Consider the following 17,741-nt stretch of genomic DNA (forward strand, 5'->3'; position numbering starts at 1 on the left):
TCGAAAATGTCTGCTTAATTCTCAGTTTTCTGCCTCTGTTTTAACGAGCTAATTAAATGCCTTGGTCCTTAAGTTGCCAATCACACAACCCTTAACATAATCACCCATTTTTCAGAAGGGCTTTCTAAATAAATATTCAAATCCTGCAGAAGTAGTGGCAATAGAAGAACTCATATAAAAAGAACTGTAATATTAAAACAAAAGAAAAAACCAAGAAACACGAAAAAACATGAAAAACACACATCCTATATAATATTTTAAGCACAATTTCAATGTTTATAGTATAACTTCTCTACAGTTTTCCAACTAATTCTGAAATGCTAACCTTACAAAAGTTCCCTTTGGTTTAGTTCATCCAGTGAGGGGAAAAAAACCTTTTTAAAATCCTTTATCCAACTGTGATGCAATTCGATGTTTTTTTTGGTTTTAACTGTTCACTTAAGTACTTGGTCATAATCATTAAGCACTGTTCCAGTATCCTAAAATGGAGAAAGTTGTGGAATTCCTTTCTGAGCTCTCAAATACACTGGCAAGCAAACCCACGGTCCTCTGGAAAGGGAGGATTGTGGTTTTCCCAGTTTGATGATGATCACTTCTCCCTGACTACTACTGGATCACGCTTTCTAGAGGCAGATCCCTACGGCTCATGATGACACTTCCAAACAAGCAGGAATGATGCTTTCGGGAAACAGAACCAATTACTGGCATTTTGAAAAAGTTACTCAGAGGTAGGTAGTTCTTAACTTTCCTCTAACCTCAGCCCTCATTTCAAATTTCACACTGTCACTGCACAACAATCTCAGCATGATTCTCATAAACAAGAAAACAGACGCTCAGTAGAGAGCAATCAGAACAAGACTGTTGTCCCATCTGCCTCATCCTTTGTTCTGAAAAGGTTTTGTTAGATGGAAAGTTAAACTGTTATATTCCTCAGACTCCATCGCTATCATTTCACATGCATTTTGTTATATGAGAATCTTCTCAGTATATGAAGAAATTTATGTCTGAGTCTTTACTTAAACATTAGGAGACTTCCATTGTCTTACAATTTGGCATTTCATACTGCTTTTGGAGTATGTTTCAAGGTACAGTATATACTTGAAAGTTTCTAAAACAGTACTGCATTCTAAAACCCTGGTTTTCTGTAGAAGTTTAGTAGGATACTACAATAATCCAAAACATAACTATTTTTAGATTGCAGTTATAAATACCACTTCAATTTATATATTAAACCAATGTAAAACTGTAACAAAAGTTCACTTTTTAATTAACTTCCTTCTCAGGAAATCAACTGTAAATTTGTATTTTTTTCCAGCACAGAGTGGCTTTTATTTTTTTGATATCTTAGTAAATACTGCATTTTTAAAGCTCCAGATATAAACCCCCAACTAATCATAACATACAATTAGTCTATTTATGGCTACAAAAAGCAAGGCTTGTTCTCATTATGCAGTAAGTACTAGCTGTTTATAGATCTGACAGTTTGCTGGAAGTGATCCAAACCTATAGTGCTATTATTCCTTAGTAAAACTTAAACAGCTGTAGTCATGTAATTCAAAACCCTGGAAGGCTGCTGCAGTGCTTGCTCAACTTCAGTATACCATGAATGCAGGATGCTGCCAGTCATATAAAGGATCCTCTGCTTCACATTATGAAAGAAAGACGTGAACTACAAACCTGAACGCAACCTGGAATTTCCAAACAGATGATCTTGTGACAGGCTTTTCCAGAGTCCAGGTATGGTAAAACTTTGTGAATTTTCTACAGTGAGCTAAACTCACTTACTGTTGTTAACTGGGGAAGCTTTGCAAAAAACCCACAAAAAAACAGAGAGAATTTTTTTACAAGGGCATGATACAGAATCAAAAGAACATAAAATGCCATAGTTAAAGTTTTCTGAAAATTACTGTAAAGAAAAGATGTTCAATATGAAATAGAATTATCTACTTGCTGGAGTTTGAAAGTCCATTCCTTCTGCTGCACTTTTCCCCCTTCTCATTGTGTTGTAAATTACTGGGGAATAGCACTATTGTGCAAGATATTTCACCATATGAAATCAGTAACATTGTAAAGTTATCTCAAGTAAAACTGCAAAAGCATACTTTTTTAACTATTTGGAACTCCTTTGTGCATGCTTTGCAAATATGACTTTTCAGTGTAAGTTTGTTGGACTGCTTTTGCTATTGATTTTAGAAGCACTGCCTGCTGGAAATGAAAACCAGATCTCTATCAAAAGACATTAAAAGCAGAAATGTGTAGTTAAAACTTCTCAAATAATGTAATTATTTTAGAAGAGTACTATTAAAAGAAACTGAAAAAATTGAAAGAGTTACAAAAGGGAATTATCCAAAAGTGAGTCATGCAATTTTAGGTTTTGATCAGTTCTTTTGGAAAACACTTCTTTATACTAAACGTTCGTTAAGAGAAAGCAAATTGTGTAAGTGGAAAATGTTAATCAACAGCACTCCGTAAAATCAAGAATCTATACTCTGAATTTATTTAAATTTCCATCTGCAGGCTTATACCACACTGAAAACTATTCATTTGACTGAACTACATTTCTAACTGGGATAAATAACAATTACCACAAGCACCACAAATGAAAGCATAGAGAAAATCAAAACCTAGAATTAGGACCTTCTGCTCTGGTAGACATTTAGTTGTAGTCATGCAGCTCTGCAAGTCAGCAAAATTAGTCATTTTGAAGAAGATGGGAACTCCCACTGAGGAGCTGACTGCTTAAGGAGTGGCATACTGACTTTTGGAACTGACTTTGTGCTTTCAATATAGAGTGGGGAAACCTGCTAACTTGAACTGAACACAAATGCAAAGAGATAGGAAGAGTAAAAGAATGCTGTTTTTAAAAAATAATACAAAAATATTAAGAAATTAAGTATAAGACTACATTTCACAAAAAAACCTCCAACAATGTGCATTAGAACCAGATATTAGAATATAAAGGCATGTGTTATTTGTGGAGCCTTTTATTTGAAATGGAAATATTTAATTCATATTAAGTACAGAAGTAAAAGTATCCTTCCTCATAGAAGCCCAAACCTTTTTGCCTTTTAGTGTGATATTCCACAGAAATGAGTGGGGAAAAATAAAACTTGGAGAAGTATATTTCCAAACATATCTGATAAAACAGATACTAAATTAAGAGACTGGGGTAAATACTCTGGTAGGTCTGAGTCTTTTTAATGTATATGTTGCTGCAAGGCTGCATAATTTAAGACACAGGTAAGCATTTCTTACTGCGTTTTGAAGACTGTGATCAAAACCTTATAATAGTTTTGAAGAGAAGCTGATTTCCTTTATTGGCCATATGACCAATTTTTATGATCTGGGAATTTTAACACATGCCTTCTTCTTCCATTTTTAAAGTAACATCTTCTTTAAAACTCAGCAATCACACAGACTACCAAAAATCCTTGTTTGTGTTACAGCTAAATTGTGCAGGAATCCTGTCATACTGGTTTTTCAATTAATTTTGGCATTTGAAATCTCAGGATAGTTTTAAAGAAATCTGACAAACTCACCTTCTGACATTTACTCCTGATGGACAGTATTCATGTCTACCATATGTAACAGAAGTTTTCAGAGGGAAATTTTAGCTGATTATCTCTCTTGTACAATATGGAGGCTAAAATGCTTGTATGGAATAGTATGAGAGAATAAAAAATGACCCCTACACTTCACTAGCTCCTTGCTCCAATAAAGGTTGTCTGATACACCACAGCAAACTTCATGTGCAGCATTATGAAATGCAATACTGCCACCTCTAAGCACTTTGTGTTAGTTACCATAGTACACAGGACCTGTGCTGAGCTAATGCTTTTGGGATTGCCATGTGAAATGTTCATGAAATCTGTCTGCTATCAGATTCTTCACGGGACAGCAACTTTTTTGTACATCCCCATAATCTCAGAAACAATGAGCTTTGCTTTTTGTCTAAAAATCATCAATACAAAGAGTGTAATCTTATGGTTTTAAATCAGAAGCATCACATGTGACTGGGAAAATGTCATATTAACAAGGTACAAAGTAACTGCAAAAGGTATTTTGTCAGTGGAAAATTTTTCTTTGCTATTTACACATCAAAAAAATGATGTTTCAAGCTTCAGCATAAATATATGGAAATCTAAAAAGAACAAAATATCAGCCAACATCGAGAAAACACAGATTATAATAAAAGTAATACAGATGAGGAGATGAGTGGTAGGACTGGAGACACTAATGCAAAACTTTGCCAAAACAAATGTTAGTTATATGAGGATATGGCATTTCAGACTAAGAAAAGCCAAAGTTAAAATGTATTATGCAAACATGTTTCTGAACTTTGTGGGGATGTTGTTGAAAGACATACATCTGTTTTCCTCATAGGAAAGAGAAACAATGTACAGCTATTCTTCAAATCCTTATAGATCTTTGTGATGGCTGCTATTGTGAACAGCATGCCTCTTTTCCTCCATGGCAGCTTTTAATCCAGCAATTCTACCTCCCAGGCAGACTCTGAGTCTCTAGGGATACCTCTGAAACAGGAATGTCAGACTTTTGTAAGTTTGCAAATTCTCTGCCTTCAGCTCACTGATCTTCCAAATAGCAGTTTGGGATATCTCTTTCTTTTACAGTTGTCACACAAGGCCTTGGCTCACACAATGCACCTATCCACAATCCTCTCTTTCAAAAACAAACTTTTAAGAACATATCTAACTTGCAAACTTCTTGCATCATCATGAGGAACTGGACATGCAGAAGAAGTTTTTGGATAGCATTTTCTTTTAAAAGTTTCTGTAAAACTCTGTGCAACACATAAGGGAATCTAGCATATATTTTTAAATAAATTAAAAAGATAAAAGAACTGCTATCTAAGTGAAATGTATGGGGCATTTATTTCATTTTGTATAGCAGACAGAATCCTGCAAATCACTCAAAAAAGTATTTCTATTACACATGCCTCTAAATTTCCTTCAGGATTAAAAAACCACACTTTCATTTTCTTTTTAATTTTACCTTGTCAATAGTCATAGAGTTCCATTAGTACTATCTCTACACAACAGATTTAAATAGATTTACATAGGCTGAATGATAAAAAAAAAAATCCAGAAGTATATTAAAATTATATTTGTATGTAACAAGGTAAAAAACATGAGTAAATATCTTTAAATCATCCCAATATTCATCATCTCAGCCATTTTCTTTGGAAGCCTCAAAGTAGAATACTGAGAGGCATGATGCTACTGTTACTCACTTGAAGTATGGTCATTTAATCATTTTAAAGGATACATACACTATACAGTCCGACAGAACACAAGGGACTTTTCACATGATTGAAGGTTCGTACATGTTTACACATTTTGCTAAACCAAGATTACAGTCAGCCAATCCTGGTATCTAAACCACTGGTGAATTTTCTCCATGAACTCTGGTACATTTCTCTAACCAGTAATATAATATATAATTTACACAATGCTTCCTGTTTAGTTCTACCTTCTAGGTGGAACATCAAACTTGAGTAATTATAAGGCTTCCATGTTTTATTGACCTGCAGAACATGTATTACTGATATTGTTCCATTCTTATATAATGGGAACAAATCTCCTAGTATGATGAACGTTTTACAGTAAATGTCAATATAATACAAAGGCAAAAAGTAAGTGCTTGTACATAAAAATGTAATAGTTGAGTCTGTGTCTTTTTCCATGTGGTGGTCACCTTTGCCCTACTTCAGTTATCAGGCAAAAGGACAATCCAGATAACTGGAAATCCAGTACCAACCAAACAACCCTAAAAAGGAAAGTCTGTGCTTTTGAAATATATTCCTGCAACAAAGGATTTGAGAGAGGAGTTATCAGTAAAAATAGGTATGTAGATGGAGGATAACCATAACCTGGAAGGGAGTGAAGGCACATGGAGTGTGAGAAAGCTGGGGGGATAGGGATGAGGAAAATCTCTGAAACCTTCCATGCAAAAGCAGTATAAAGGGTTCTATCTCAAGTGTCTGAACACAAATACTTGTAACTTGGGAATCAACCAGCAGGCACCAAAGTCCATGCACAGGTACAGAGCTGTGATTTCACTGTGACTCCAGAGATGCGAAGGGTAGCATACACAACTGAAGGGGTACAATAAAAGGTTCCAGAACATTTAGGAACAACTGCACAAAAAGGTGAGGATGGGCTGTACTCTATGCAAAGTATTGCTTGAATGAATGGAGCTTTGCATTGGAATAGGTGACAAGTCAATCAAGAGCTTATTTGTAATGATTATAAGCTAGACCTATGAGTATTACATTGTGGTAGGTATCTGCTGCAGACTGCTTGATCTGCTCAGTCAAGAAGAGATGGTGGGTGAAACATTTGGGCAGCTGAAGGAAGCCTTACTCTTGCCTATCTTGGTTACTCATGAGAGACTTTAGTCACTCATATCTGCTGCCAGAAAATATGGCTGGGCATGAACAATCCTGGAGACTTCTAGAGAATGTTGAAGACAATTTCTTGATCCAGCTGACTGACAAGTGGTCTCGGGAATGTGTTCTTCAACATGTCAAGGAATGTGAACTTGAGTGAATGTGAACTTGAATGAACTTGAGTGGCTTTGGTTACTGCAGCCATGAAAATGAGAAGTTCAAAATCCATACAGAAGAAAATTGGACAAACGGTAGAAGAAAAAACCCTGAACTTGCTAGCAGATTTTGACTAGTTAAGAGATCTGTTTAATAGGATCTCGTGGTAGGCAGCCCTGGAGGGCAAAGGGGCCCAGGAAAAGTGGTTAATCTTCAAGGACAAGCTACTCAATTACTTTTTTCCATCAGTTTTTACAGCTGAGGCTTGTCTAAAGGCTTCTCAGGTGCCTGGCTGGAGCCTGTGAGCAGAGTCTGTGAGAGTGAAGCAATACCCCCATCGCAGAAGAAGTTAATGTCAGGGAGCACCTGAGGAAATGGGATGAGACAGGGTGCATCCAAGAAGAAGAAAGCTGTCTCTTGTCATTGAGAGGCTTCACTCATTTTTGAAAGGTCATGACGGTCAGAGGAGATTTCTAATGACTGGAAGATGGGAAATACCACATCCATTTTCAGGAAATGGAAGAAGATCTGAGAAACTACAGGCCAGTCAGCTTCATCTGAGTCCCTGGGAAGGTTATGTAGCAAATCCTCTGTGAAGCCCTGTCCAAGCACACAAAGGATGAAAAAGTGACAGCAAACAGCCAGCATGAGCCTATCAAGGGCAAAGCATTCCTCACTAATTTGATAGTTTGCTATGATAAAATTACTAGATCTATTGATAAAGGGAAAAAACCAGCCCTTGCACCACTGGTTTGGCTATCCCAAATCATTTTTGTTTGAAGTTCTTAAGCTGCATTTTACCTATGGTAATTTTTAAAAGCTTGTGTGTAAATATTGGTGTGTTTCTGGGCTAGAACATCGGATTAACACTTCACTACAAAGTGACTACAAACGACACCAAATTTTTTTTTTTATATGCTTAACATTAGAAATAGCCCATAAATGGATGAATCTATTAAGAAACATAATTTCTGAACAAAATATTAATGTTATTCTTTGATTTATTGTAAGAAAAATTTGCATATAACATTGCCTTTTCTAAGAAATTATTAATTAAAGCAAATTCAAACACTGTTTTTCCATCAAGGAAGAGCGATGAAAAAGCATTAATTAATGGAAGCGAGATAAAACTAAAAATGTTAAACTGAGAAAAAATGGACAAATATATAATGGTGACTGCATTCTTAGACACCTTTCAAATTAAAGCTCTTAAAAACACCAAGAAATTTAGTGAGACACTTTTAGAGCCCAAGTGGGCTACTGAAGGAATAAATGAAGTTGTAAACAATACAGGATTAAAATGTATTGTTGTTGACAACTCCAAGCTCACAATAACAACAAAACCCTCCTCCCAGACTGGTGAAGTTTTGAAGCCTGTTTATCAAATTTAATTGAGACTGAATATATCATTTTGCTCTGGTACTGGAGAAAACCAATGACAACTTCATGGTTCCTTCATTGAATCCTACTAAACTCCATTTTCAAAGTACTTAAGAACACAAGTCTCTACTTTTTTATCAGAAAGATTTGCTGCCCAAATAACCACAGCATTTGAAAAAATTTTTCTTCCTGGTATAAATTAGAATTAATACAAAAAGTTTGTAGTTCATATATTTAATCCCTGGCATTCACAGATAAAATTAAGTCTTGCAAGTTTTTTAATTCACCTAAAAAAAACCAAAACCAAACAACAAACTCCACACCCAAAACAAAACGAAATACCCCAACCAAATTCAAAAACCTATCACATTAAAGGTGAACAGTTGAAATTCTCAGTGTATGACATAAATGTAAGAATTCCTCATACAGGTTCAGTCCGTCTGGGCCAATATCCTGAACCCATGGTCACAGCAGATTACTGAGATGAAAGCACAAAATCCCAAAAACTGGGGTGAACAGTCCTGAGAAAATGACTTGAAAACAAGCCCACCCTTGAGGGCAAATTAAAACTGGGAGTTTGATGGACACTGGATGGCTTTCCCCAGTCTGACTCTGTATGTGTTCCTGTTGTTCAGGACTCAAGAAGTAGGAAAAGACCAGCTTCAAACTCCTCATCTGAGCTCAGCTTCCAAGATTAACTTAAATACTAAAAGGTCCAGCCTGATGCTGTTTTCCTGAACACATGAGAATCTCCTAACAAATATTAGTGAGAAATTGTCCATATAGTTTCCCATGTTTAATCAAAACAAAAAACAGTAGACCAGAGTCAATAAAAACTGACAAACAAACAAATAAAAAGAGATAGGACCTTAAATCTTCAAAGTATTTGTGAAGTTCCAAGTAGTGTGATGACTGAGTACTTGACTGCATATTATATACAAGCCTCCATGAAAATTCCCATTTCATCTGTTCTAATCTTTTACTTTTCTTCCAACACAGGGATCCCACACACTGCAGCTGTGCCTCCTCAGACCTGTACAACACTGATTTTGACTATCGAAAAATTTCAACTGTTCCAGCTGTCACAGAAAATAACTGGGGCCAGCTGAATGTCAGGATGCAAGTAGTTACTATTATATTACTACTTCTTCTTTGTAATACATCTGACTGTAGGAAGACAAGGAATAGGAGTTTGAGAAACAATGAAAGGGAAAACATCTTAAGGAGAGCATCTAGCACTGTTAAGCGCAATGCCCGAGGCCTAACATGTGATATTTACACTTACCTTCATGAGAAATACCTAGATTGTCAGGAAAGAAAATTGGTTTTTGTGGCACCTGATTGGCCAGAGGATACAAAACATATGCTGCTAGCAAGAAACAGGATTCGTAAATTGAAGAATAATATGTTCTCCAAGTACAAAGTATTGAAAACGCTGGATTTACAACAGAATGACATATCAAAAATTGAGAGCGAGGCTTTTTATGGTTTGGATAAACTTACCACACTCTTACTTCAGCATAACCAAATTAAGATTTTATCTGAGGAGATTTTTATTTATACGCCCAGTTTAAACTACCTACGTCTTTATGATAATCCCTGGCATTGCAGCTGTGAACTAGAAACCCTTGTTACAATGCTACAGGTTCCAACAAACAGGAATTTGGGAAATTATGCCAAATGTGTGCACCCAATAGAACTGAAAAATCAAAAGCTAAAGCAGATAAAAGCTGATCAGCTATGTAGTGAAGAGGACAGGCAGGACCCCAAAAACATAAAACGGGAGAAGCCTGAACCTGTCAAACCAGAATTTGATTCCTCTTTGTGCCACATGTATGTGTTTCCCATGCCAACTCTGAACTGCAAAAGAAAAGGTTTGTATCTGTCATTATAACTGAATTAATGATTTTAATATTCTATTTATTTAATCCTTACTACATTTATTCACACATTATTTACTGCAAATGAATGTAGTACTAGTACTTGCTCTACTTAAACTGATACTGTTAATTGGTTTTCTCTTGTAACTACCAGCAATAAGTAGGAATACTTTCTGCATTTTATCTCTGCTCTGCAGCCCAAATTCCACAGATAATCCTTAGTGCTCTAATGTAAGTATCTAACAGAAATCAACAGGAATAAAAACTAAGCATATTACTTAAGTTACTAGTCTGATTGTACAACTGTAAACATACGAATCAGTCAAATTACAGCTGTGCTGAAACTGTTGAACTGATAAAGAAAAGCACAGAGTGTCTTTTCTTTCTTCCATTGTACAAACACAAAGATAGCAATAACTTTGTCAGAAGCGAGTTGTGAAGCAGAACTGGAGCAGCCAGCTCTGTTTTCAATGCCCAAAGGAACCCGACTGCAAAGGAAAGCCTCTGCATTTTCACATTTGCTGTGCAAGATTTCTTCTAATAAGGAAAGAAATTGTATATTTGTGTTCATGAAGAAATACCTCCTCTGTGTTCTTCCTCCCAGCACCCAGCAAACAATTCAAAGTTGAAGGGACTTCAAGAAATGTTTTTCAGACACTTGGATCCATTCCATCCCTAAATCTTTCTCAGGCCCCTAAGAGCCACAGTTAAGCCTTAAGGGTAAACCAGATGGGGCATATATCAACACAAAAGTGCACATTTATTTGTGCTTTATATTTCCCATATTTTATCCCACGATGAAACAAAGCAAACAACAAAACAATTCAGAAGAGAATCATTCTTTAACATAACAATTCTGAAACAAGAAGCATTGCTTGAAGCAGCCAACATTTTGAGACCTTTTCCCAATTTTAGTGGAGTTTAGCCTGCAATACCAGATCACAGCAGTATGTTTTTTCAGCTGAACTTTTATTTGATTTAAGAGTAACTTGATTTTGAATAAAAACCTCACTATGCCCCTACTCTTGCACTTTTATGCCAGAGACAAGCTCAAAATTCAGTATAAGGAGATAATATCTAAATATCAAGGATTCATGATTTCAGTATTTGATTACATAGTTTATCTATGTATGTCATAAAAATGGTCTATGTTCTTTACTTTTTCCCACCATGTTAAATTCCTTTCCTGTCCCTCTGGCTCAATTTTCTCTTTCTTTTACCATGCAACTACTACATCTTTTTTATTAATTATTTATGCTGCTTTACCTGCTAACATTTACTATTTTTTAAATATTGACCTATCTTACCTTTCCTTGTACATAGGATCTTAATTATTAGATTATATGTTATGATCTTAATTATCCTTCATCGGGTCTTAATTATATCACTATTACTTTATGTCTCCAGTAAACTGTTATTGAACAAAACCCAGCCATAAATTATAATCCTTATATAAGCAAAGACTGACTTTACATCTCTCCCCACTCAGTGGTATCAAGTAGATGAGCTGAATACAGAAACACACTCATATATTTTTCTGGCAAGAAAAATGCTACTTTTTTCTCTAAGTTCATAGAAACATTCAGTGTCGTCTGATCTTCATGGGAGTTTCAAAGGAGTTTATGGTATTTAAAAATATGGTTTATTGTCTTTAATACTAATAATGGAGGAATAAAGTTATTTCAATCTCTACACGAGCACACTAGAGAGTACAGGGACTCCCTCCTTCAGGTCAAGAACTAAGTATTATCAAACCAGAACTTCCTGCATGCCTAGCATGGACACTTGAGTATGCTTCAATACTTTTTTGGAAGTACCAGATCTACTGTGCATATGCTTGACAGCTGGATGCAGCTATCCCATTGATATTTGGTATTTCTGAACATATGGTAATCTTTGATGAAAGCATCGTACTTACTGTCTTTGTATATGAATATTGTACTGCGGATGCACAATTTCACTGGAATTTTCATCAGAAATAGGAATGTAATGCACACAAAATCCAGGGAAAACACAAACATTGCTCTAAATCTGTGTGGACAAGAAATCAGAGTAGAAAAAAAAGTGCATCAGTTGCTAAACCAGTAAGATGACATGAAAAGCTGCAATCCATTATTCCTTTACAATGGAGGGAACAGAATGACAAGCACTCTACCACTACTAAGTATGTCTAAAGAGGTATGACAACAGGTCAGGAGCCTTCAGTTTATGTCAGAAAGGTCAGGAAAGAAACATCTTAAAAATACATTTATCCATGTGTATGTTCTCTTTTTTTTGAATAATTTACTTACTTCTCATCAGACCAGCCAGACCTTGTAGTACTCCAGAATGAAATACTCTATGCCCTTGATTCTGTTTTACAAAAAAAAAAGCAAAAAAAAAATGGAAACAAAAGGAGTTTGTTTGCTTTTCTGCAAAGAACTTGTATTTGCAAGGACAGTTGAAAAAAAATCTGCTTTCTAGTACTGCCAAACATCTCTAAATTCAAGCATTATTTGCATTCATTTGGTAATAAATAGGCCCTGAAACTTTGACATCTGCAGAAGCAGGAAGCAATCCAACCACAGCAGGCTGGAGTAGTTACAATATTGATGTTTTTGTAATATCAAAGCTGTGCTCATAATCAGATATAAGGCAGGAAGACTCTTATATGTTGCTTTAGTCTCAAAAATCCCTGATTCACTAGACATCTTCAGAACTTCAGAAGTACAATGACCACAGAGATTCCAGCTCAGATCCAGAAACTACTTGCTTTCATTCAAAGACAGTCAAACAAGAGATACTGCTCATTTTCTTGGAATGACAGTGCAGGATTAGAACACTCATTCTACAAATATAATAACCCTGGAGATTAGGTTTATTAACATTACTCTGACAGGGTTCAAACCACAGTCCGCATTTCTCAAGCATGGGCCCTTGCTACTGTTCTTTCTGAAGCTCTTTTGCAGGGAACACTGTAAGGATACGAACACTGATGACTGAGAGGTCCTTGGCTACTTTGGAAATCCCAGTGATACATGTAGGAGAGAGAAGCAGACAGAATGCCACTCTGCTGCCTGGATGGTTTTTTATATAGTTACTCTGGTTTCTTTTCTTTACACAATCAGGCCCTTCACACACATTCTTTATTAGTATAGTATCTTCACTACTTACCCTATCCCTGTGAGAACAAATGGTCTAGTTCTACTAAAATAAAAACATAAAACACTGAAAGAAGCTTTACTATAAGCACTAATGAAGAGAAAATTTCCACATGAAATGTAAAGGTACAAGTAAAGAAACAATGAAATTCAGAAATTAAAAAAACATGGTGGCACTAGTAGAGGGGATAAAAGGGAAAGAAAACAAGAAACATTGTTAGACTGACAATACTCTGTCTGGCATGTAACTGTGATACCTAAACAGTAAGAATAATCTAAAGCTGATACAAGTTATGTCTTTTTCATTTTCTAAGATTTAAAGAAAGTTCCAGGTAACATACCTCCAGATATAGCTAAACTTGATTTGTCCAACAACAAAATTAGACAGCTACGAGCCAAGGAGTTTGAAGATGTCAGTGAACTGAAGATATTAAATCTAAACAGTAATGGAATAGCATACATTGATCCTGGTAAGATTAATTTTAAATATCCATTAAAAATTCTCTTTTATTAATTATAAACTTTGATACTGTCTCTATCAGATATAAATGGGGGGGGGGGGCACGATTTAAAAATCTAGAAGTTGGTCCAAATTTTACCTTTCATGCCATACAATTAATTCATAGAGGTTTGCACTGAAATATATTCATCATGAAAATCAGTAGAGAAAGACACATTTCAGCTGCCCTTTCTTAACACTAAACTAACCAAGTACAAAAGCTAATTCTGGAACCTGAAGGCTAACAGTTTTCCAAAATGCTAAGTAGTTGAATGATTTTTTAAGTATCTTTGATACATCTAAGAAAATATGTCACATGATGAGGCTATTTTTCAATTGTATTGGACAATAAAATAACAGACAAACCAAAAGGATTTAAACTCTTTTTGGTTAAAAATCACTACATATAATTGCTTTGAAGTTATATTTTATTAGAACTCAAGTATCCTTATTGGCAATTTGCTTATAGCCTATATGTATTTGGGTTTTAATTATAAAAGCAGACATAAGCTGGGGGAAGAGAGAGAGAGGGAAAGTGTATCAAGCATAAGAAGCCTTATCTAGTACCGTCTTGGCAATTAAACAGCAACAGAAAGTGGTAATATTAGTAAAATGGTACTTAAGAGGTTTAACATTACAGAGTTGAATTATTTAAATTAAGACTTCTGCCATTAAATGCAATAATATCCTTGCAAAAAGTAGGAACTGCCCTCTGAAATGAAACTCACAAGCATTATTATGCATCTCCATGTGTACTGTGTTCCAAATCTTAAAAATTAATTTAAATTTAAAGGTTCTATACATGCACATAAACACCTATATGCATAAAAAAACAACTGGCCCTGCACATTGTCTAATATTAAGTTTCCATATTCCTACTTCTGTACCATGACAATAACAGTAGGATTCAATAAGCAAATCAGGCATTCATCCACCTCCATTGTCTCTGTTCTACACTCAGGCAGACCCATGAAGTGTTTTACAGCTTTACCAGCACTACCACTCCCCTAATATTTCTCACTTCTGAAGGAACATGCCATATTTCAAAGTTCGGTGTTTGAGAAGTCCTTTTGTAGCCTTTAGACAAAAAAAAAAAAAAAAAAAAGCAGCAATAGCTGTATAATTATAAAGATGTTTTTCCTGTTGTAGATATGCATATTTTTCCTGTCACAGATATGAATGTTTTTTTTCCAAGTTATCTTTATAAGGTACCAGTAACTATTTTTCTATTGACCAGCTGCTTTTTCAGGCCTCAATAACTTAGAGGAGCTGGATCTATCAAACAACAGCTTGCAGAATTTTGAATATGGAGTACTGGAAGATCTTTACTTTCTGAAAATACTGTGGCTGAGAGAGAATCCTTGGAGATGTGACTACAACATTCATTATCTTTTCTACTGGCTGAAGCATCACTACAACGTTCACTACAATGGCCTAGAATGCAAAATGCCTGAGGAATACAAAGGATGGTCTGTTGGAAAATATGTTCGAAGCTATTATGAGGAATGCCCAAAAGACAAGCTTCCCATTTATCCAGAAACTTTTGATCTGGACAAAGATGATGAGGAATGGGAAAGACACAAAGAGCAAACGGTTCAAACAGTAAAGAAGCATGGTGTAATTGTCACTGTGATAGGTTAATAAGGGAACTCTTTTCCTTAGTACATTTAAATATTTGATACTTTGAAAAAGAAAAACATGCTGTTTACATTTTTTCTAATTATACTGTTGGTTTGTAGGACTATCTGCCTACAAAGATGTCTGTTTATTGCAGATAATAACTACAGAATGACATTAGTTCTACAGCATCCTTCATCAAGCAGTTGTTTTTGACAATTTGTTCTGGACGCTCTTGTGAAATATTTTGGCAAATATTTGAAACTATACAGTAGAAATCGATAGACACAAATGTACATAATATGGTGGGGAGGAGCCGTCTTATGTATGAACACAGTTTATGTGTTCACACAGAAATAGCTGCAGGATTGTGACCAAGACACATTTTTCTTGAATGTATTGACAGTTCTTTGTATCTATCAGTTTCTTGAAATATTCCCAGAAAACATTTCTGAGATTTTTGTATTGACTTCCTGTTGTTTTATTGTAGACCAAAAAAAAACCACCTTAAGACTAACCTTAAATACAATTCTAGAAAAAGAGGAATGGCAGTTGTTATACTAACTAGGATTCAAACACAGAAGGTGGGTTCTACTTGTTGATTTACCAGTGTTCCTGCTATGTCTTGAATGAATAACTCAGCCTCTGCCTCTTCCTTACCTGATCTGCCTTAAAATGATAAGTAGCCAAGACATGGTTGGTTTCAGATCCAGCTCCACATGGTTATAATTGCCTTGTTTGGTTTCTGAGGCAGGCAGAGCTGAAATCTTTCTAGGAAGAATTTTATGTTGTTGTATCAGTTTGACACAGATTACATGCCATCACTTCTAGATGACAAGGATCATGTGAAGGATGCTGTAGTATGCATCCAGCACATCAGTGCCCACCCAAACTGAAGTAAGTATGCTTCTGAGAGCTCAGAAGCATGGGACATTCTCTAAGTTCACTCTTCTCTCAGCTCGTTTGTGAAATGCACGTTACAGCACCTCCTTATCAAACAACTATGTGTTTGATATGTGAATATGCATTGATTAAAACCTGTGATCATACTAATATTACAGAAACAGAGCAATACAAATGCCTCAGCTAAGTAGATGATATCTCTAAAGATAAAATTCCTTGCTACATAATATACTTAGATCACTATGAAATCCCTAAGTGTGGGGTAGAAATTCAGGGCCAAATCTTTAAATTTCTCTTGGCTATCATGGAATAAGTTCTGGAAAACTCCAGGGAGAAAGTTTGATCCTTTAAAGATCCGGAGACAATTATGGTGTTTGTGCATTCCTCTGGTGCTTTAACCACCCGTCCCAAAGATCATGCTTTTTGTTTTACAAGACAAAGCACTCAGTGCTTTAGTGCTAACATGAAATAAAAGAACAACATAAAGGAAAAAATCAGGAGATATTAAGGGTGGTAGGAATGCCAAAGAATCTCAAAGCAAACACATCCTTTTATTAATTGCCTTCCTTCATGTCCTCCATTATTCATGTGCTTTCCTGACAAACTGGATAATTTAGCCATTTGTTCCACAATATCCTTCAAAAAATTTATAGCAAAAATATAATGGTATCTGACTCATCCCTGTTCCTGGAAATATCTTAAGCATTATCTTAACTATTAAAGGTTAATCCTGATAAGATGGAACAGAGAGGAAAATCCCATTTGCCAGTAGCATTCACTAAATAGGGCACATCTGGAAACTTAAAAGTGCTGAAAGTAAAAAAAAAAAGCCTGTCACAAATAGTAGCCAGTATAAAGTGAAGTTGTCCTCCTTCTCTCAAATTGTGGAGGATTATTTCAATACAGAACCACTGGGTATGATTGAAAAGGACAGACAACAAAACCGCAGCAGAACATCTGTTATTGGCAGCACAGACAATGGTGAAAATCTGAGTAGGAAAAAATGCATTTATAAACCATGTTATAATAATTTCTGCAAAGAGCCAGTGTTAGGAAAAAAAATACTATCTTAAGTCAGGCTAAATCTGGGTAGAAAAGATAATCCAGAAGAATATAAGACAAAATCTGTGTGAGAGGTCTCTGATCTCTCTGGTCAGCAAAAAGTACCAGCTGGAAAAGCAGTGGGATAAGATTTAGGACCACAAGCAGTGGCTTAATTGCTCTCATTCAAAGGCCCCGGGGATTCCCAAACAGATCATGAACATACTTCTTAGGACCAAGGCTAAAACCTGTGGTACACAGTGATAAATAGGATGATTGTTCAGCAGCAGCAAGAGTTAAGGGAGGGGTGCGATCATTCAGGGTTTCAAACAGTGGCACCAGAACGTGCTGCACCTGCTGAAGGTCCAAGAGGGATAATGAGCTAAATATCCTACCTTGTGTTTAACAGCACAAGATGTTTGGCCACAGTTATTAAGTGAAATCTGTATGTGAGGGAGGGACATATTAACAAGAAACATGGTTTAACAACTGTCCTCCAAATAAAGGCTTCTATGAGACCCTGTAAAATCAGTGTCAGCACAGAAGCTCCATGAAAGAAACACTTGTGCAATAAAATAAAATTAAATTCAGTACTTAAGAGCAGGACTGATTAGACACCTGGAATCAACAAATGAAAAGACTTCTAGCAATGAAGAATGGTCTGAAGTTTTGAATGCTGGAATTGTCCTTGATACTATTTTCCTTGGATGGCCTTT

The 17,741-nt window shown here is 35.7% G+C and overlaps 2 protein-coding genes across 4 annotated transcripts in view; one reads left to right on the top strand and one right to left on the bottom strand.

Annotated features, from left to right (window-relative positions):
• FBXL13 (F-box and leucine rich repeat protein 13) overlaps positions 1-17,741 on the bottom strand; it is a 67,931-nt gene that overhangs the window by 33,267 nt on the left and 16,923 nt on the right. The window contains 3 exon segments of the mRNA XM_039570431.1: positions 1,671-1,748; positions 1,751-1,776; positions 5,014-5,066. Coding sequence (XP_039426365.1) covers positions 1,671-1,748; positions 1,751-1,776; positions 5,014-5,066 — 157 coding nt within the window.
• Positions 508-16,662, top strand: LRRC17 (leucine rich repeat containing 17). Of its 3 annotated transcripts, none has more exons than XM_019283602.2 (5): positions 508-728; positions 1,613-1,737; positions 8,945-9,819; positions 13,280-13,435; positions 14,714-16,662. In XM_019283602.2, exons 3-5 carry the CDS (start codon positions 9,063-9,065, stop codon positions 15,103-15,105), a joined length of 1,305 nt encoding a protein of 434 aa, XP_019139147.1. In that variant the 5' UTR covers positions 508-728; positions 1,613-1,737; positions 8,945-9,062; the 3' UTR covers positions 15,106-16,662. The 3 variants fall into 3 exon arrangements, with proteins under 3 accessions (XP_019139147.1, XP_010393959.1, XP_039426293.1); XM_010395657.3 differs by having other exon boundaries at positions 509-728; positions 14,702-16,662; XM_039570359.1 differs by lacking the exon at positions 508-728 and having other exon boundaries at positions 1,499-1,737; positions 14,702-16,662.

The sequence above is a fragment of the Corvus cornix genome, chromosome 1A (genome assembly GCF_000738735.6).
Source record: "Corvus cornix cornix isolate S_Up_H32 chromosome 1A, ASM73873v5, whole genome shotgun sequence".
Taxonomy (NCBI): Eukaryota; Metazoa; Chordata; class Aves; order Passeriformes; family Corvidae; genus Corvus; species Corvus cornix.